Genomic DNA, 20,778 nt, shown 5'->3' with positions numbered 1-20,778 from the left:
TCGTTTGCTGGGAAGAAGCCCTGGATGGACGTCTGCTCACAGGTCGTCCACCGGGCAGGGCAGGTGCAGGTTTGCAGACGTTTCTGGTCTGACAGGTGTGACAGAATTACAGGGGGCCCGACTCCGGAGGAGCAGCCCAGCTTTTCCGAGTTTAAGCTGCACTGACGGCCAAGCTAATAACTGCTTCTGCCTGTCCGTGCTAATCGTGTGACCCGGCGACAGTCACAGGCACGACCCCGCCCCGCGAGGACGACGCTGTGTTTGAGCAGTTGGCTGAGCCGCCCTCATGGGGACGCCGTGTCTCCTTCCGAGTGACGGCCACCCAGCAGTTCCTAGCATTGAAGTGTGGCCCACGTGGAAGCTGCTACGCCCCTGGCACCAGTGTGGGCGCTCTCGAGAGCGAGCTGCTTTCAGATACGTTGCTGTCCACCTTCTTCATTTTCATACTGAAAACAATCAAACACGATCAGCTCCGTAATGAAATCACTTGGGGCAGTCCTGCAGGCAGGACTCAGACGGACCACGATGCCTGGGGATACGCAGGAATTTGGAAGAAGGCCGACTGCATCTGCTCCTCACGCTCTTGACGTAAACTGCCTGGGGCTGCACTTTTACCACGTTCCAGGCTGAGCTCTTCTTGCTCGCCATCTACTCGAGTTCCTGCTCAGGAGGAACTCCGCCTCCTGCCAGTGCTCCCGGCTGGCGGCGGGGGCTGCTCTGTGGGGCCAGCTCCTGCCTTGCAGGTTTTCAGTGGAGACAGGGATGTCCTCACGGTCTGGCTGCATCAGAACAAAGCAGCTTTAGAGAGCTCGTTACTGTGGGGTTGGACTTTTTTTTAATCATGACCTACAAAACCTTAATTTGCGGTTGCTGATTGGTGGTTTTGTCGAGTGTATCATATATTTAGTTCAGAAAGAATGAAGTGAATGCTAAGTGTATGCTTGCCCTTGGCCACTGTTTTCTGAGCGCAGGTTACAAGAAAGCCACTTCATTGTGAAGGCAAGGCCCTGTGGTGGCTTCCACAAATGGCGCAGCTGCATAGTCTCTGCAGAATGTGTGGGCGTCACTGGGCAGCCCCACTGTGGCGTTTGTCCAGCACGTACTGAACCTTTCCAAGCAGAGATCAGCTATGGGGCCAGAGCTGGGGTGCAGGGGCACCTTGCCAAGGAGGGCAGCATCCTGGAGCATTCCCAGCCCATGTTGACGGCTTTTGGGAAAGATGGACCCTTGGTAGGAGGATATCTCCGAGGTCAGCGAGTTCCCAGGGAGCTCAGTACGAGCAATAAGCTCGTGACCATCCTGCCAGGGCCCCGCGTCGAGGGGATGCTGGCACCTCTGTCTTTGCAGCACCGTGTGGAGCAGAAGCAAGGACAGCACCACCACGGGCTACAGGTGAGCCAGCGCAGGCCCCGTAGCGAGCACACGGCCTCTGCCCTGGAGCATCAGGGTCTCGAGGAGGGTGAAATCCTTGGTGTGCGGCCCCTGTGTGCCGTCACCCGTCACCCGTCACCCGAGAGGACACAGGCCACCTCGGGTGTACAGGGCTGTGGGCAGAGCAGCAGAGCCCCTCCTCCTCCCTTGTTCCCAGAAGCTCTCCCTAACCCGGCCCAGAGGTGCCCACTGGTGCCAGGTGAGAGGTAGACACACAGGTGTGTGCACCCAGGAACTCACAGAGACTCTCTTCCGCTCACAGATCGTAGGCTGCCAAGTGAGGAGAGAGCCCCCCAACTCCACGGAGCGCTACACGCGCTGGATCAACCGGCTGGCGCCTGGGCAGCTGCTCATGCAGGTACTTGTTGCCCAGACGGGGCGCTGGCCACACTCCCCGGAGAGACGCCGCTTATGCTGGCAGCCGGGGCCTGGTTCACCCTTTAGCCCTGTTTGCCCACGCCCAGGGTGTGCCAGAGCTCACTGGGGAAGGGGGAGCATTTCAGAGGAGCCAGAGGGCAGGAGCCTGGGAGTGGGGCAGAGCAGCCTGGGCAGGGCCGAGCTTTGGGCAGGTGGAGGGTGGTGTCAGGTGGACACACTGCCGGGCCTGGGGCTGGAAGCTGAGGTACAGCATCAGGGTGGGGCTGCCCTGCAGGGGGTCAGGTCTGGTTCTGAGCTGCCAAGAGACCTGGGTTGAAATCAAACTGGAAACCACCTGTGAGGGGTGGGGGACGGCTGGTGGGAGGGGGGCAGCCCCCCCACCCCCAGGACGTGGCTCCAGAAGCCTGGAAAGGTACCCTGCCCATGTGGTGGGGGCCGGTGCTGGCATGTAGCTCACACAGCGATTCCCGTGGCCCTGCCATGTAAAGAATGCTTTTTACTGAACTGAATTTTGGAACTTGGTGTGAGGGATGATTTGTGTGATCATTTTCTCCTGAGGTCAGCGTTGCTGGTCAGCGTTGCTGGTGGTTCTGGCTCTGACACCCCGCTCCCCGAGTCACGGTGATGCAGAGCGTGCCCTGGTGACAGCGCCGGCGCCCTGGCCCTTTCTCTGCCAGGAGGGGCTGTGGGGCTCACGACTCCAGGATGGGCCCATCGTGCACGCACCCTCAGGACATGCAATCATGGGTTCTTTTTCTGTTTTTCTGAACAAAGGAGCACAGGAGACCTGGCAAGAGCTGCCAGGTCAGTGGTCCCCGAGCACTCAGTGCTCCCGGGGCGGGCGGGCTGGCAGGTCACCCAGGGGTGAAGCTGCTGAGTTGGACTCCTGACCTGTTTGATTTTCTGGTAGAATGAGACTCAGGCAAAAACTGTAACTAAGCACAGAGGGTGTAATTTAAATGCAGCAGCACCGTCTCAGCCAGAAATACAAGGTCTGGGCTGAGGGCGTGCAGGAAGCCTTCCCCGTCCTGCATCACAGAAACAGTTACGTGTGATGCTCGTCACGGTGTTTTCTTTAGCTTAACGTCTGAAGTTTCTCAGGATAAATCGAAGGCAGTATTTCTTAACGAAGTCACTTCTCAACCGTTAGTTACAGAAAACCACGATTTAATCAGGCACACGCCACCAAGTGGGTCCTTCCGTGTTCATAGTCTACACCAGTGATGGCGAACCTTTTGAGCTCGGCATGTCAGCGTTTTGAAAAAACCCTAACTTCACTCTGGTGCCGTGTCACATATAGAAATTTTTTGATATTTGCAACCATAGTAAAACAAAGGTTTATATTTTTGATATTTATTTTATATATTTAAATGCCATTTAACAAAGAAAAATCAACCAAAAAATGAGTTCGCGGTCACCTCTGACACGCGTGTCATAGGTTCGCCATCACTGGTCTACACTATCCCCTCTGTGCTCACTCCCAGCATCTTTCCTCTTCTTGTGAGAACACCTTGGGTTAGGGCCCTACCTTACAGTCACCTCCTACGTATAGTCCGCTTGGTGGTTAGGGCTGTCACGTGGGCTCCAGGCTACAGCACAGACACCCTCCTCGTGCTCTTCGACCTGGTGGCACGTCCTTGCAGATGGCAGGGCAGCTCCGCCATGAAAGCTCTCAGCCCACGTCGACCAGGCTGGGCTCAGACTCCGCCTGGGGGCTATCCTAGGGCTCTGGGCACGGTGTTTCACCTCATCGGTACTGGTCACCTGGTCCCAGACTGCCTGACGATGTGCTGGCCATGGTGATCAGCTGCCGAGGAGGACCCAGGAGAGAAGGACCGTTTGAGAGGATGCTCTTGTGTGGGCACGGTGCCAGCAGGGTGGAGGCGAGAGGTCAGCTCACCTTGTGAGGTCAGCAGCAGTGATGATGGGAGACAGGGGCCCCAGCAGGCCCTGGAAGGTCTCTCCGACGTCCTTGCCCTGAGGTTGAGGGCTGAGGCCACCCTGCAGGTCAGTCAGCAGGGGGCCTGCTGAGAGGGCACTGGTGTCTCGATCCTGTCAGGCGTTTCCAATCAGAATGGAGCGGGTGCCGTCGGCCAGTTGCTGCCCCGGAGGCCCCAGGCCTTCCATCAGCTGGGTGATCCCTGTGGCCCTGTTTTACTTCTGTAAAATGCAAGGGTTTAAGCCCAACACCCAGAGCCTCGGGCCGGCTGCTCTGTGGCACCTTGCAGCGTGCATGGGTGACATCCCGCAGCCGGTCCCATGGTTCTGGCAGTGTCCATAGCACAATGGTTGGAACCCCCTGGTTTGTGTAAAACCAGGACATTTCACTCTTCTTTGATCTCCATGTGTCTTTTTCTAAAAAGTTTGTCCTTGAAGCTCCATGGTTTTTACCTAACTCTAACCAATCAGCATTTATGAAATTTAAAATCTGACTGTGCTCTGACATGGTGCAGCTGTGTCGTTTTCTTCACGTTCTCTGTTAACGGGAGTGTCATAAAGTGGTGTCTGTGGAGCAGGTCCAGTAGGAATGAGCAACGTTCCACCTGGGTCAGTAGAGCGCTCACCAGCCTCTCCTAACACGACTGGAAAGGGAACTGACTGTTCATGGCCGTGCCTTTATTAAATCCAGAAGCCATAGGTTTTGGATTTCACATCAAAGTTTATTCTTGTTGCTATGTGGGTGTTAAATGTCAGAATCCCGGAAAACTTGTTATCTATCTAAAGATAGTCTTCCAACAAATTAGAATTTAGAAATAAGGATAATAAGCCACAGAAATCTGGAAATGAGTCATGTAAACTTTGTTCTTTCTCTGTGAGAATCCTGTCACTTCCTGCAGAGACACAGTTAATGAGGCTGTGAATCTCTAACTGCTCGTACTCTCTGACTCCAGGCTTCTCCTTGGTGGATAAACACCGAGCGCATGTGCAGCCCGTGGTCCGTCCTTCCTCTTCCTGAAAGCGGTCCCCTTTGTCTGCTGCGTCCACGCGTCCTTCTGCGCCTTCCTCAAGGGCCACGGCAGGTTTGCCAGTGGCATAGGGGGCTTGTTCCCGTTTGTTCTGCATCTGAAACATCTTGGGATAGACTTTTACGGATTGAGAACTACATACAATTCCCTTTTGCGAAGTGCACCTTCTGTTGGCATAAAACCAGGGAGAGCCCCAGACTCCCGGGTTCCCAGAGCAGCGCCTGGGCCCGAGAGGCCTCACATGGGAGCCTTGTTGACAAAGTTCTAAGAAACTGGATTATCTGATTTTTCAGTTGGTGACACAAACAGGGAGTGACAGCTTGAGAGTGAAGAGAAGGCGAAAATCGAAAAGGATTAGAAAGTCCCAACAGTCTCACTGGAGGGAAGGGCGTGGCTTTGGTGGCAGGTGGGGGGCAGCTCTGTCCACTGCGGGGGGGGGGGGGGGAGCCGCAGGGGGCTGACCCAAGAAAGGGGAGCTGCTGGCCTGTCGGTGTTTGGCCTGGGGCCTGGTTTTGACACTGAACGTCCAACAGGCCGCTCCTCCCGCTCCTCCTCGCGGCCCAGAGTGCCCTCTGCTGGGCCTGCGTGGAGCTCAAGTCTCCCTGAGTCGTCATCTGAGCAACAGGTTCAGTTCCCCATTATTTACCTGAACGAGAAAGAGTGAAAAAAATCAGCATAAGAGCATTTATGCCTCTCGGTCCTATTTCATGTGGGTCCCACGAATCCTGAGATCTGGGGCCATTTCTGCACCTCATTTACTCACAGACCCAGCAGTGAGGGAGACAAGAGGGGGGCGCTGGCCTGTTCCAGGCTCAGTAGTCAAACAGTTTTCATTTAAATTGAAGCCAAAGGCCCACCCCTTACCAGGTAGACCCCTGGTTAGCAGGTTGTTCTGCTGCCTGTTTTGTACATAAACTTTTATTGGTGCCCAGCTGGGCTATTGGTGTCCACTCTCTCTAAAAATCAATGGAAAAAATGCCTTTGGGTGAGGAAAACAGCAGCAAAGAGTCAGAGGTCTGGTCGGGCTGTGGCCGCAGGACTCCTGAAGTAAGTGGGGAGGTTCTTGGTCCGGATTTGTCGCTCGTTCAGGCTGCTCAGGCCCGGCTGCGGCAGAGCTGGCTCCTCCAGGTGCTCGGCTGCACCTGCGCGTGCAAGGGGGGAGCTGGACGTCACGCCTGCCTGGAGGCAGGAGGCTGGACAAGCAATGAACCACCTGAAACGCAAGAACACAGAAAAGCTTGAAAGAAACGACCAGGTCAGGCCAACTTGTCCTCTGACTGGACTTAAAGAAATCACCTCCAAATGTGCTTTCTTTGCTTTTTTGTTCCATTTTTATTCCTTCGTTCCCATCACCCTTCAGATAATGTCGGGTGTGGAGACGAGCTTGTGTCAGGTGGTGCTGGGTGTGTACTGGGCCTGGACGCGGGTGCCCGTCCATGGAAAGGGTCGAGCGGGGAGCAGAGAGACAGCCCCCAGGCCCTGGCATGCCCACCTGGAAGCTTGGAGGGAGGCAGGAGGTCGAGAAATGCCCTGTCACAGAAGTCCTCTCTCTTTGTTCTTTTTTTGACGGAGGGAAACATTACGAAACGCTTTGGAAACTGTTCTGGCTTGTTCAGGGAGTATTGGGGGTGGGGGTCGATGAGACCGAGAGAGTGCGACGCGGTCAGAAACGTCTGGGAGGAAGCAGCCCTGAGAAATGGTAGGTGCTGTGCTCTGGGCGATTATGTGTGATCTCAGACTGTCCGTGGAGGCCGTGGATGTGGGAGACCTGCAGTCGCTTTCATCCCGCTGTGTTGCACCTTCAGAAAAACTCCTCCCTCTCCCCTCGCGCGTCCCTTCCTCCCACAACGGGAAGCTGCGGAGATGGATTTGGAGATGAGAGCACAGAGCCGGAAACACCTCCGAATAAGGGCCACTGAGCGTGTGCGGGGACCTGAGCTCGGCCCCGAGTCCTCTGCCTCTTCTCTGGCAAATGTGTGCTCTGGGGAGACGGCGAGGAGGACTCGGCCGGCAGCCCAGGCAGGACCCCAACGTAGGCACATCTGTTCAGGCTCTTATTTGTACAGATTTACGTAGGTTTTCTGTTTCCTCTTGAGTTTTCTTTTTCCTCTTGAGGAAAACAACAGAAAATTCCCTTCGATAGGAATTTGTCCATTTCATCTAACCTCCTAGTTATCATCTCGGTCCTTTTATGCTATTTTAGTTCTGTTCCCTGTGGTATTCAGACAAGCGATGCCATCGATCAAACGCAGGGGGAGGCTCCTTAACAAACACTGTGAGCATCCGCCGGGAACAGAACCTGGGGTGGGCTGGGTCCCGCTAGCCATGTCCCAGCGCCTGCCCTCCGCCCTGCGCCGGGGGCTGGACACTCGATCTCGTAGCAGAGTCCCACGAGCCTGCACCTGCAGAGGAAGGACGCGCAGAGCAGCCTGTCACCCCTGAAAGACACTCGGGGGTGAGGTGCAGGCGCTGTGACGAGCTTCCAGTGTTAACTGTTCTAGGTCTTCACCTCCAATGGCCCAACTGTGGTCATGCCCACCTGGTTCTGCTCGCGAGCATGGTTTTCTCACGTGGGACCGTTCGACGAGGGCGGGCAGGTAAGTGTGGGTCCCCCTGTGGAGTCCTCCTCTGGGGTTGGGGTTGGTGCTGTCATTCCCCAGACTGGGGACCCCCGTCCCCCCACCCCACCCTAACACTTGTAGGCGCCACGACCTAGTCCAGGGATCAGGGGTGAGGGAAGCACCTCTGAGACGGTCCCCAGCACTTTGCTGCTCTGCTGAGCTCCGGGGCAGCTGGGGCCCGGCACCGTGTTTGTTTTGCCACAAGCAAGGGATTTCTGTGTGAGGCTGCGGGCATCACACCTGCCCTGGCCCAGGCCCCGGTTACCTCATCCTGTTGATGTGGGTGGTGGGTGACAGTGGGAGGAGGCAGCCCTGTGGGAGGCAGCCACGCTGGGCAGAGCTACACCCACTGGGTTCCGGCCTCTGCTGCTGGTCTGCTCACTGTTCCTCCCCAGCCCATCTTAGGGTGAAGGCTCCTGCACCCCATTACAAAGTAAACCTCGGGTTTAAATCAGTGTGTTTCCCCTTAACCCCTCCTGGGAAATGGGCTTTGAGGACATGACTTCCTCTCTCCAGGTTGGAGGGGGTGGACCAGGTGTGCCAAGGCCCATCAGGCCTTCCCTGTTTTAACCTTTGATGCCCTGTCCCCGGCACTGTGGGGGGCCTGGGTGTAGGGGGTGGCGGGAGTTCTGGGAACAGGGTTCCTGGGGGTCTGGAGACCCCAGACCAGAAGCAGGGACGGGGACTCAGGCCAGACTCCACCATCCGCCCTTGGACCTTGGCCACAGTCCTTCGGGCTCTGGGCCGACAGTTCACTGACTGATGGGGGCCACGTGGACTGCCCCCTCCCTGGTCCCGCCCAGCATCCCTCTGCCTCCCCCCAGCACTACCCGCCCCCCCCTCCCCCCCCCCCCCCCCCGTGCCTGTCGCCACAGGAGCCTCACCCCTGACCCCCGACCCGCCTTCCAGCTGGGTAGTCCCTCACGGCCACAGACATGCTCTGCAGGGTCAGGGCTATTCTCAGGTTTAAAAGCCAGAGCCCCGGGGGCTGCCCAGCAGTGCTGCCTGGGATGTAGCCAGCCCGCTGCCACGCCCCGGCCCCAGGATCGGCCCGCTGTGCTGCTCCTGCCCATGGCCCCACCACGCCTGATGGCACGCGGATCACCTGGCCCCAGTCTCTGTCCTGGAGGCGAACCAATCACGGTTCTAGGGCATCGGGCACTGTCCATGTTGCCGTTTCTCCCAAATTCACGCGGGCGGGAGGAGCTCGTGCGCTGCCACATGCCCTACAGGCACCAGCCCGAGAGGCTGCTGAGCTCTGATCCCGGTGGATGACCTGTTTCCACGTTGGGACTTAGAGACGAAGGGAGCCAACCCGCATCCCTGTCAGCACAGAGGTGGCTGCAGGCCCCACACCTGGCTCTGGTCTGAGCCCGGCGAGCGGATGGAGGGGTGCCCCTTCCTTATCTTGTCCAGACTCGGGGAAGTGGACCTGTCTCACAAGACAGAACCGTGGGAACCCTGCAGGACCTGTCCGAGCCCAGGGCCTGCCCCTGGGAGGTCGTATCTCAATGGACCAGCACAAGGGTTGTAGGGTCGGCTGGGAGGCGTGTGACGCGGGGAGGCAGGTATCTGCCCCCTGGCCAGACCGCCACGCTCCTCCCCTCTAGCTCCTTCTGGTCTTAAAGAGCTTCGTGTGATCACTCTCGCCCAGTGATGCCACCTGCTGGGTGGGGCAGCTGGGCGTGTGGTCAGCAGGCGGTGGCATCAGGGATCCAGGGGGGCCGAGTGGCTGGCAGCCTCCCCGCCTCTGGCCTGAGGACAGATGCCTGGGGGGAGCACTGGACGTGCTGTGCGTGGTGGTGAGCACCCTCCTCCCCGCAGGGCGTGCCCGAGGACCTGCTGCTCTTCTACAACCACCTCAGGAAGGGCGGCGTCAGACGGGTGGACCAGAGCCTGCTCCTCTACCGCTACCACCCCAGCGGGGCCACGCACTCCGTGCTTGAGTACGCGGTCCCCAGCCGGGGCGGGTGGGGTGCTGTGGACTCCGGGGACTGGCTGAGGCCCAGGGTCCAGTGTGGGGTGAACTGAGACGGAATTCACACGTACGAGGTGGGCCCTGCACACTCTGACGAGGCTGCAGGGGGCTAGGCACCCTCTTCCTTCACCCCGACCCAGAGAAGGCTTCGGTGGCAGTGGAGCCACACCCCTACTTGGCATCACAGGGAAGCCAGCCCCCTCCCTCCCTCCCTTCTCCCCCGTCAGACACAGTCCACGTTCCCCAGCTCCAAGGCCGCCTGAGCCTCTGTGCCGTGTGTGAGGGAGGCCGGCTGCTGGGACGGGCAGGGGGGTGCGAGCCGAGGTGGGTTGGAAAAAGGAAGAGTGTCTTTAGGTCGAACTGTGTGCTCCGTCTGTGTCACGTATGTGTGCGTGTTACTAGGTGTGTCCCTCGGTTCCTCACCATCGTGCTGCTCACTTTTGGGGACTCCAGACAGGTCAGTCAGGGACCCTCTGCACACCCAGAGCGTGAGGCAGGGCCCGCACTCGCGCTTCTAGAAGCCGAGCGACGGTCCTCCTTTCCCTGGAAGGTGTGGGACCCTCCGTCCTGGGAGGTGTGATGTCCACTTACACTGAGGTCACGGGCGCCGCGTCATGGTCACGTGGGTGCGATGCCAACTTTGCGTGTCGTGTGTGGGTCCCAGCAGCGACGTCCGCATTGACTGGAGGTGCTGCTCACCGTGAGAACGTACAGCTGGACAGGCCCTGATCCTCGTCCTGGTGGTGCCTGCATTTGACACTGTAGCTTCAGGGAAGCGCCATTGGGTTTGTTGTCATGAACCTGACTCAGAGCAGAACCTCACCGAATTCAAGGGAGAAGCAAACCCACAGTGAGAGCTGGAGTTTCTGAGACTGCCTCGGTCGCGGATAGAAATGGGGCGTCTGTGTGGATGCCGGAGACTTGAGCAGCTCTATCAACCAGCTTGACCACCTGCCGGTTATGGAGGGAGCACGAAGCCCATTCTGCTAAAGTGCAAGACAGGCAATACCTTGGATCAATAAACAAATCTAAATTTCAAATCGAGATCATACAGGATCTGTTTCATGTCCACACAGAATTAAATTAGAAATTATTAAGCCATTTTGAAAAGCCAAAATACTTGGAAATTGAGCAACCAAGGGGAAAAAAGTCACAAAGGAAATCACAAAATTTTCAATGAAAATTAAAATGTTTGTAGAATTTAGCTAGAGTTTTTAGTAAAATTTTATGACTTTTAAAACTTAGAAGATACTAAGCAATTATTTGAGTCTCCACCTTTAAAAGTTACTAAAGTAATAGCAGAATAAACTCAAAGTCAACAGAAAAATAGAAATGAACAGTGGAAGAAGGTGAAATTGACATGCACAGCCCTGGCCCATGTGGCTCAGTTGGTTGGTGCATTGTCCCTACACCAAAGGGTGGTGGTTTGAGTCCCAGTCGGGGCACACTGTCTCTCTCTCACATAGATGTTTCTCCCTTCCTCTCCCTAAAAATCAATTTAAAAAAAAAAGAAAAACAACACTTAAAAAAAAAAAAGGGACTGTCAATACCCAAAAAAAATCAGCAAAACCAACAACTGTTCAAAATAAAATCAATAAAATTGACATATCTCTTGCAAGGTTGATTTTTAAAAGAAAATATAGGTTACCAATATATTTGGAATGAAGGAGCCCACTATAGATCTGAGATATTTAAAGTATAAATAAAAATTAAAAATTAGACTTGTAATTTTGAAACTTTCCATAAGGAAAAGCCAAGCTCAATGGGTTTACTGATAGATATGTTCTATCAAAGATTTCAGTAAGAGAGGATACCACCTAAGATCCATGCACTTCACTGTGTAAGTTATACTTCCTTTAAAATTTAAAAACATCTAGCAGTGACCACAGCGCTCTCCGGCCCGCGGTGTGGCTGCTGCCCGGGTATTGGGGAGGGACCAGGCAGCAGTGCTGTGTCCTCGTCCTGTTTGCATGCCATACTTGTCTTTTATTTTGGGACACCCCCCCCCCCCCCCCATTTTGCAGCACGAGGCTTTGCCACACACAACACGAAAGAAGTGATCTCATGTTAGTTTCTGTATGGATTAAAGTCTTTGCGCTGTGAGTGGGAAACCTCCCAGCGTAATGGGCTTAATTATGCCCTGAGGTTTGCCAAGAACTGGATTCCTTCAGACTCTCTCCCCAAAACCCCTCTTTTGAGTGGGCGCCAGTTCTGGTCCTTTGTATATTAAATTAAGACTGGTCAGCACTTACATCATTTAACGGTTGTCACTGAAATACTTCAGGCACCAAAAGGCAGGAAGGAAAGTATAATAAAACCTGGCCCACCCTGACCCCTCGCGCTTCCCCAGGCTCTGTCTCCTGCCCAGCGGCCCCCATGCCACTCCCTCCACTTCCTCACACGTTCACTGTGTAATTTCTCTCTATACAATACCCTTAACCTCTTTGAAATGTTATGTAAACGGTAGCATTCTGCTCATTCTTTCTGAAAATTGCATGTTGCTTAACTAGAGTTGAGCTCTTGTCCCTTCGGCGTCTCTGCCTCCTGTTCCAACTCTGGGCCTGCTGTGCCCAGTGCAGGCTACCCGTGACACTGCCCCTCCTCCCCAGAAAGTTCTGGAAGTGCTCATCTGTGGGTTTGGGGAAACCAGTGCACTGGCCCCTGCGCTGCCCTGCCCTCGGGTGAGGACACTGGTCTCCAGCAGGCAGGGGCGGGAAGGGCACGAGTGTGAAAACGGCTCTGGAAGAGGAACGGGCCCAGGGCAGGAAGTGCCCACGCACATGTGTCCGTGGCAGTTTCTCAGTCTTGTCAGCTCACCCCGTGTGGTACTTTCAGACAGAGACCCTGAGATGATTCCAGAGACACAGGGAGGTCGTTTAATGCCCACATTCCTCTGAGCCGTTTGGCTCTGTCCGTCCCTCAGGGCAGCCTTCCCACCAGCCCCAGGGCTGGTGCGGTCCCGTGTGGGCCCATGCCAGCCCAATCCCCGAGGCTCTGAGCCGTGTCTGGTTGGCAGTACTGATCTGCTCAGAGACCTGGTCTGGGCCATTTCATATCCTTGTAAACGTCCACAACTGTGGGCATTCTGGTGGGCATCGCATTTAATATGTACCTCAAATGGAGAAAATGGGCTGGTTAGAAAGAAGCAATTCAAGTCCCAGAAGTGGGGAGGCCCCGTGTCTGCAGCCCCTTCTCACCTCGCCTGTGGTGGGGAAGACAAGAGCCAGGGTGCCCCCCCCCCCCACCGGCAGGGCCCCGGGGCACCTCCTGTTTCTGCCCAACCCAGGCGCACAGGAACCGAGGGCCCCACTCGGTGCCTTTCGACACTGAGCTGACTTGAAAGAGGAAAAGTGTTAAAAGGGACTTCTTGCTCAGGACATCACATTGGCTAGAATTCACTTGCATGTGATCCACTGTTCTTTTGTCCTTAGAAACTGTCAATTTTTAAAAATATATATATTTTTATTGATTTCAGAGAGGAAGGGATAGAAACGTCAGTGGTGAGAGAGAATCATTGATCAGCCGCCTCCTTCATGCCCGTCACTGGGGATCGAGCCCACAACCTGGGCATGTGCCCTGACTGGGAATCGAAGATCCATAGGTCGACAACCACTGAACCACACCAGCCAGGGTTCTTTCATTTTCTTGGATGCTGGCAAAGCTGTGTGTTGTGTGGCCAGGCCTGCGTGGTGTGTAATTGGCTTGGAGTGTGTGTAGCTTGTGTGTTTCTTTCTGAAATGAGGTGCTAAGTGCCAGGATTAGGGAGTCAGCACTGTAACCCCTGTAATGCCCACCAAGCCACTGCCCCAGGTGACGAAGACCAGGGCATATGTACCGAGGGGATATGAACCGAGGGACCTGGCAGGCTGGGTGGGGCTGGAAGGGTCACAGCCTCGCTCCACAGGTCCACCATCTGGACCCACCGAGTCCGCTTCCTGGAAGAGCGGGCTTTGCCACACTGGGCAACCTTCACTATCTGGAACGCAGGCAAGCAGGGCCGCCGGCTCTACCGCAGCCTCACAGCAGAGGCGAGGCGCAAGGTGGGTGCCCCCTCCCCCGCCTCCTCTTCCCCTGCGTCCTCCCCCACCCCTGTCCCCACCCCTACCCCCACCCCCCACCACTGTCCAAGGCTGGCGTCCTATGTCCTCCCCAGGTGGTTGCCTTCTGCGACGTAGACGAGAACAAGATCAAGAAGGGCTTTTACTGCTATGAGGACTCTCAGGTGTGGAGGCCCCTGGCGCCCCTGAGCTGGGGGCTGGGTCCTGCACAGGTCGCCACACTACACCTGGTCCACCTCTAAGACGCCATCCTGGACAGGCCACCTGGGCCCAGGCAGCTGCAGACACAGCCCTCAGACTCCTGGGGGGGTTGGGGGGCCCCAGAGTAACCTGTGCCCACCCCATCTTTTCACTGGAGAGCCCTGCTCACAGGTCCAGGTCTCCCACCGCCCACCTGGGTGGGTTCCGCGGCGGCTGTGAGGTGGCTGGGCAGGGGTGGCTGGGTCCCGGGTCTAGCCTGCGCTGTGCAGTTGGGAGTGGTACAGGGCTCAGGTGACAGAAAGAGCAACGCCCACGCCCTCTTGTCTCAGGAAAAGCCCAAGCCCCGGGTGCCCATCCTGCACTTCCGAGCCGCCCGCCCGCCCTTCGTCATCTGCGTGAAGCTGGTGAGTGCTGGCTGCGGGGCACGTGGGGCTGGGACACACCCTGGATCACCAGGCGGCTCGGCCTTTAGGAGCTGGCTCCCAGGCTGTGCTGGGAGGACACCCTGATGCCCACAAAGTGGCCAGGCCAGGGGACGCCCAGAGCCAGTTCCCCAGATGGCGGTGCGGTGCTCTCACTGGTTTTAAGATGCACGTTCTTGCTCAGGACACCACGAGCCTGAGCCCCTTCCTGTACTGACTGGGCCTGTGGAGCCCCCTCTCCTGTGGTTTCCAAGCAGCTTCTCCCCTTTACCTGTGGGACTGTGTGCCCCCTGACAGCCGTCGACGCCATCCTTACCTGCTGGGCTGTCACCCTTTGTTGGCTTGTCTGGCCTTTTCATTTTTAAAAAATATATTTTTTTTATTGATTTCAAAGAGGAAGGGAGAGAGAAACATCCATGATGAACCACTGACCGGCTGCATCCTGCACACCCCACACTGGGGGTCGAGCTCACGACCTCGGCATGTGCCCTGACCGGGAATTGAACCCTGACCTCCTGGTTCATAGGTCGACGCTCAAGCACTGAGCCCTGCTGGCTGGGCTGGCCTTTTCATGCTGTTAACGGGCGATGTCAGCTAATGGACGCGTCCAGCTGCGCTTGTTCAGGAACCCCTTCCAGTCCGGAGCAGGCCTTCCCGTTGGCCCCTCTGCAGGCCCAGGGCTGGCAGCCTTGCCCACGACCCCTGGGCCACACTCAGGCGGGGCCCAGTTTTCCTGTAACATCTCAGGAAACATCTCAGCACGGGAACGGAAGAGAAGAGGGGGGTTTGAGCATGGACAGCACGTGGAGGACAGAATCTGGACATTTCAGATGTTTCCCAAGTAGAGTAGTTTTCATTTCTTTTTAAAATATACTTTTATTGATTTCAGAGAGGGAGAGAGCGCTACATTAATGATGAGAGAATCAGAGTGGTTGTCATTTAAATACGCGTAGCAGCGCCCAGTAGTAGCAGGAGGAGGAGGAGCATGACGGCCCAGGTGGGCATAGCCAGGCCGGTTCCCGCGCTGGCCTGACCCACGCATGACACCAAGGGGAACGAACATGGTAACCAAGCAGCACCGTCCCTGCCATGTGCTGCCCAAGGCCAGGGACCCACGGGTGTGCCGGCTGTGTCTTTGGGAGCCAGGCTATGGAGGTAGCAGGGGTCTGGGATGAGAGACAGGCCTGGAAGGCCCCGGGGGCAAGAGGGCTTGGGGCTAGGGATCAGGGCCAGGGCTGGGGTTGGGGTTACGTGGCCTGGCCGAAGCCAGCATTCCTAAACAGGCCACGCTGAAGCATTTAGGAACCTGCTCCCCAAGTCCCGCCCCGCCCCTGGGGTAACCTCAGTGACCTTGTAGGATCACATGCACGTTCTGGACAGAGCCAGCCTCCTGGGTCCTGACCCTCCTTGCAGGGTCCTGGCCCGCTCTGCTGCAGGGACAGCAGAGCGGGCGGCAGGGGGATCCGTCAGCAGCTGGGTGAGTGGCAGTTTGTCCCCAGGGGCCACCTCCCACTGTGTCCCCTGCAGAAGAGGGATGGGGGCTCCTGGTTCTGCCCTGGACAAAGGGGTGAGAAGGGACTGTCCCCGAGTCCCTGCAGTGGGGGTCAGCTGCCTTCTTAGGGAGGGGCTGAGAGGGGGTGTCCCTCAGGACCCCAACCTCCCACGGTGACCCAGCCTATAGGAGATTGTGGCGTCTCGCCTTCTGTTTCCTGTCCTGCCCCCCGACTCCCAACAGTGCAGCACAAGTTCAGAGTGGACCGCCTGACAGGTGGCCACAGGGGGCCCTGAACCCGGGAGGGAGGCTCTGTGGGACTCCACCTGCTGCTCCTCCCACAGGACCTTACTGGGGGTGCATTTGAGGACAACCTGAGGTCGCTGCACCTGCAGGAGGGCCGGGACTTCCTTCACTTCAGCTGACAGACCACAGCAGCCATGGAGTCCTGCACGTGACAAGGGATCGGGGGCCGTCGGGAAGGACAGCCATGTGGCCGTGTGGCAATGGCAGACCCCACGTGGGAGACCTTCACCTGGCGGGGGGGCAGGAGGGGTGTGTTCTGATGGGGTGGGATCCACACCCTCACCGGGCACCTGACACGTGCCCACACACCATGGCCTCTTCTGAGAACATTCGCCACGTGGAGTGTCTGCGTGTGGGCACTGCCATGGCGCCGTCTGGGTGGGCGTGCGCTCACCCGTCAAAGTGAGCACCCTGGGGTGCAGCTACTGCGCTTGACCTCAGGAGACGGGTGGGAGTCAGACCGCCTGGCAAGAACTGCTGTGCTCAGCACCCGGTGGCGGGGCATCGGGCAGCAGAGGGCAAGGGGCTCAGGGGCCTGCCGGGGGCTGTGGCGGGAAGGGGGGCACATCTGGTTTCCTCTGGTTGGTCTCAGTTGTAAACGGAGCAAAAATTAGGGGAGCTGGCAGTTACTGCCCACTCCCGGGGATGGACTGGCTGCTGCAGGCACTGGGCAGGAGCTGAGGTTGTATGGCTGGTCTGGCATCGTCTGCGTCCAGCCTCCCAGTCCTAGGACCCCACCCCTCCCAGTGGCCCCACCCAGGCCAGGAGAACAAGTCCCAAAGAGCTTTTCCCTAAATGTGGGGTCTCCTGGTCCCGCGTTCCTCCTCACATCTGAGACCTTCTGCTCAACCCTTTCCTGCTGATGTCCATCCACAAGGAGACAGCTTGTCGTCACACCTGGAAAGGGTTTGCACAGGACTGTCCCCACAGCAAAGACCCATCCAGCCCCGATGTCAACAGTGAAAAACCAGCCACAGGCTGGAGAGCCCGTCCTACCTACGGTTTGGCTTTGCTCTCCTTGAATCCCTTCCACTCGGCGCTCAGTCCTGCCACGTGGAGTCGTGTCCTCAGCACCAGGGCAAGCTGATCCAGCCTCTCAACTCGGCCGCTGGGACTCGGGCAGCAGGGGCGCCACCGTGTGCACAGCTAGCGGGGGAGCCCGTCCTGTGTGGACCGTTGGGCTTCTGCATCGAGGACGGCTGCCTCCCAACAAGGGCGGGCGCCTGCACGGTCCGCACCCCCGCCCCCGGGACAGGTCCCTCCTCTCAGGCGTCTCCTGACTCTGCCTACACGTTTCCCGGCTGTTCTTCCCGACAGTTTCTGCGGGTCTTCCTGTCCGCGTTCTCTCCTCAGCGGTGTCCACCAGGTTGTTTAATCCATGGAGCAGTTTGTCGTTAAGCTCTTCTTGATAAACTCATTTTATATTTTGTATCTTTTGGGGTTTGATTCTAAAAATTTCTGGAATGTGAGCTTACATTTTAAATTCTCTCTGTGGGGACCAGCCAGCCTTCTCAGAGGGGTAGTGGGTTTTGCTCGTCTGCCCCTCGTCTGGGGCTCCGTGTTCGAGCTGTGGGTGGCCAGGGGAGCGTTCCTCCCTCCACCCCAGCACCAGGTGGAGCCTGGGACAGGGATGCTCTGGCCGCACCTTTCTGGGAGGAGGCCTTGGTCATTCCCCCTCATGCAGAGGGTCCCAGCTTCTCTTGCTTCCCAGCCCTCAGGTGCACACGTGTGATCTTTTGCTCTTGCCGCTTCTGGCTACAGGGTAGGTTGTGAGAGCTGGGGATTCCCTCCAGACCCCTCACCTAGACTCAGGTGGGCAGGCAGAGCAGGAGGGAGCCTAGGACTCTCGCTGGCCTCCAGTTTACGCCCCCATTAGGCTGTCCCCCCATCACCCTCGCTCACAACAGTGTCAGACAGACAGACTGCTCAGCACGTGATTTTATAAGATGTGGACTCGCGTTTAAACAGACAAAAGCACCGACACAGGGTCAGTAGAGCGCAGGCGCCCGTAATAAAGAGCGCCCTGTGGTGACGAACTCCTCCGCACATGTTTCAGCAAGGGCCGGGGTTCTGCACCAGTTTTCCTGTCCTGAGCGGCATCTGGCGGCTCCTCCCAGCAGACGGCACAAGCGCTACTCGGCTCCCAGGACTGGCCTCAGCGGACAGCAGGCTGCAGAGCACACGACAGGGTTAGTCAGGACGGCCAGCACCATCGCCCGCCCCCTTTGGGCTCTGCTTCCCACAGGAAACCGAGTTTGGGCCTTTTCCCCAGACATCCCAGGAGCTGACACCTGTTCTCCCTGACCACACCCATCTGAGTGCAAAATTTTCCTAGTAAAAACGAAAAAGCACATTCACTTGGGAAGCTGATACTGCGTGGCCTGTACACAAGGAGACGGGAGCGTCACAACGCTCCTCCTGCCACCTCTGCCCGAGTGTCCCCTGGGGGCTGACAGATCAGCACCTGCCCTGCACCAGGCTCCCGGGGGGGACTGCCATGTGGGTGCTGCCCTCCCCGGGTCCTGAAAGCCAGGAGGACCCAGGTGTCTCGGCTGGAGCTCAGGACAGTAGCTCGTCGGAGCTGTTGGGAGGCCTGGCCCGGAAAGGGCCCCGGGTGTCCCTGGCGCTGCCCGAGGGGGACGTGCAGTTACCTTGGGGACCAGCTGAGGTCTGGGCACCCCGAGGAGGTCACACAGGCGGTTCCGATGGCCTCTTACGAGCAGGAGCTCCAAGTCCCTGTGGGGAGAGAACAGGTTGGCTTCGGCTGCAGCAAAGGCCCACTCGCTTTAGTCAAACCTGCCACAAACCTTAGTTTTTATTTTTTAAAATACGCTTTTATTGATTTTTAGAGAAAAGGGAAGGGAGAGGGAGACATGATAGAAACATCAATGATGAGAGAGAATCATTGATCGGCTGCCTCCTGCACACTCACCACTGGGGATCGAGCCCGCAACTCGGACATGTGCCCCAAACGGGAATCGAACCCTGACCTCCTGGTTTATAGACAGGTCGACGCTCAGCCTCTGAGCCACGCTGGCCGGGCTGGGGAATTTTTTTTTAAACAGAAAGGGATTAAATTATAGGGACGAACCTTCCCCCTCTGCCCAACACTGAGGCAAGGCTGCGCACAGCAGCCCCCGCTGCAGCCACGCCACACGGACACAGCACATCCTCGCGCAGGACGAGCCTCCCACACTGCACCCCACTGCGTCTGACACTGCAGCTTGGGCAGGAGCCCAGTCCCCGTGCAGCCGGCCTGGGTGCACCAGTGCCCATCGCGCCCAACGAGAAGCAAAAACATTTGCCCATTTCACTTAAAAAACATTGCACTTGGTGGGGAGGGGAATGTGGGGGGAGGTGCTAGAGGTGGTCAACGGGGGGAAAGGGGACATATATAGTAATACTTTCAACAATAAGGACTTTTTAAAAATTTGCATGTGAGAAAAATAATTTCACTTTGAAAATGTCACCCCTGAGCAGCCGGGAGGCACCCTGCTGCTCCGCGTGTGGCTGGCACAGCCCTCTGGGTGCGAGGGGAGAGCCTGCGCTGCAGAGCCTGAGCTGGACAAGTGGGGAAAAGCCTGTTACAGCCGCCACCACGGCCGCCTCAAACCCAGAGCCAAGGCCGTCGAGGGCTGGGAGCCTCGCTTTTCCCGTTCCCTTTCCCTTCGGGGGCTTTGGGGAGAGACGGGGGGTCAGGAAGGGAGGTTGGCACGACCCGCGTCCTGAGAAGGGGAGGAGCCGAGCACTCACCAGGCGGTGTCGCTGAGCACAGCCATGACCTCGTCCAGGACGTCCGCGCCCACCACGCCGCTGTAGGTGAGCAGCATCTCGTACACCTGGCTCGCTGTCGTCTTGCGGATCTGGTTGGACAGAGCATTAGTGAGAGGGGGACCCCGGAGTCTGACTGAAGCCTGAAGGACGTGCTGACCTCAGATCCTAACCTGGGAGACCTGGCCGTGACCACAAGTGTTCCCACGACAGCACGAGGCCCCCTGGCCCCCTGCGATCCCTCCAGAGCCTGACAGGCCGGCCGAGTTCTTGTCGATGTGCCTCCTGAAAGACCTGCCCTCATCAGGGACATGTCTCACCTGTTTCTGCCCTAGGATCCCCTGTGGGGACATTTCACAGAGCCACCCCAGGGTGTAAGCCAGCAGGTCAGTGGCCCGAGACCTGCCTTTCTGACGGGTGCTGCTGGAGGTGCGGGCTCCTTTCACCCTTAGGAAAAGGTGACGTTTCCCTGAAGAGCATCCTTTCAGCCAAAGGCAGAGATTTCTAGGAAGCCTGACCCTGCAGGGGGCAGTTCTGGGTGAAGGCATCACTCGGGGTGCGGAGCTTCCAGGACCCCCCTGCCCAGGGCCTCCTGGGGGGGTAGTCAGGGATAGATGTGGGGGGTAGGGCCTCACGGTGCATCACCTGCTGCCCCTCAAGGGCAGAACCCTCCCCCCCAGAAAGACCGTGAAAGTCACACGGCAGCTGCTGCTCCTGAGACTTGAGGGTCCACACAGCGGAGGACACCCCACCACACGCCCCCTGCTGACTCAGGAGGTGGAGTGAGGCAGCGTCCCACCTGGACCAGGGCCCGCTCTGCGGCCGCTCGCCCCAGAACCCACGACACCGGCACCCGCGACACCGGCACCGCACGCAGAACACGCAGCTGCACGTCCCTGGGAAACCCCGAGGGTGGGCTGCTGGTCACACACACTCACCACGGGGAACGGGTGGCAGAGCAGGAGCAGCAGCTGCAGCAGGACCTTCCTCCGCACACCGCCGGGGAACTGCGCCATCCCACAGAACCTGCCAGCAGCACACGGTGAGCGGCCTGGGCCCAGCCAGCCGCCCGCGGTGGCACAGATGCCAGAGCCGTGCTGACCCCAGGCCTCAGGGTGGCGCTCCAGTTTAGTCACCATGATCACTGCAGATCG

The 20,778-nt window shown here is 57.7% G+C and overlaps 2 protein-coding genes across 20 annotated transcripts in view; one reads left to right on the top strand and one right to left on the bottom strand.

The window, feature by feature from the left end:
* B3GNTL1 (UDP-GlcNAc:betaGal beta-1,3-N-acetylglucosaminyltransferase like 1) overlaps nt 1-17,284 on the top strand; it is a 32,693-nt gene extending 15,409 nt beyond the window's left edge. For 3 of the 16 annotated variants that reach the window (XM_036303635.1, XM_036303643.1, XM_036303647.1), the window contains 8 exons: nt 1,348-1,392; nt 1,694-1,789; nt 7,277-7,372; nt 9,221-9,342; nt 13,279-13,414; nt 13,528-13,596; nt 13,963-14,037; nt 15,892-17,284. In XM_036303635.1, the coding sequence (XP_036159528.1) occupies nt 1,348-1,392; nt 1,694-1,789; nt 7,277-7,372; nt 9,221-9,342; nt 13,279-13,414; nt 13,528-13,596; nt 13,963-14,037; nt 15,892-15,972 (720 nt within the window). In that variant the 3' untranslated portion in view covers nt 15,973-17,284. Of the gene's footprint in view, nt 1-1,347; nt 1,393-1,693; nt 1,790-2,367; nt 2,614-7,276; nt 7,373-9,220; nt 10,922-13,278; nt 13,415-13,527; nt 13,597-13,962; nt 14,038-14,944; nt 15,212-15,891 lie in introns of those variants that run through there. The other 13 variants (XM_036303646.1, XM_036303642.1, XM_036303649.1 and 10 more) reach the window with 10 other exon arrangements.
* Nucleotides 17,285-17,773: 489 nt separating this feature from the next.
* TBCD (tubulin folding cofactor D) overlaps nt 17,774-20,778 on the bottom strand; it is a 100,795-nt gene continuing 97,790 nt past the window's right edge. For 3 of the 4 annotated variants that reach the window (XM_036303626.1, XM_036303627.1, XM_036303628.1), the window contains 4 exons: nt 20,563-20,650; nt 19,607-19,716; nt 18,505-18,589; nt 17,774-18,023 (listed from right to left, as the gene is read on the bottom strand). In XM_036303626.1, coding sequence (XP_036159519.1) covers nt 18,009-18,023; nt 18,505-18,589; nt 19,607-19,716; nt 20,563-20,650 — 298 coding nt within the window. In that variant the 3' untranslated portion in view covers nt 17,774-18,008. Of the gene's footprint in view, nt 18,024-18,504; nt 18,590-19,606; nt 19,717-20,562; nt 20,651-20,778 lie in introns of those variants that run through there. The other variant, XR_004966774.1, reaches the window with a different exon arrangement.

Source organism: Myotis myotis, unplaced genomic scaffold, assembly GCF_014108235.1.
Source record: "Myotis myotis isolate mMyoMyo1 unplaced genomic scaffold, mMyoMyo1.p scaffold_m19_p_38, whole genome shotgun sequence".
Taxonomy (NCBI): Eukaryota; Metazoa; Chordata; class Mammalia; order Chiroptera; family Vespertilionidae; genus Myotis; species Myotis myotis.
This window is presented reverse-complemented; position numbering and strand designations above follow the sequence as displayed.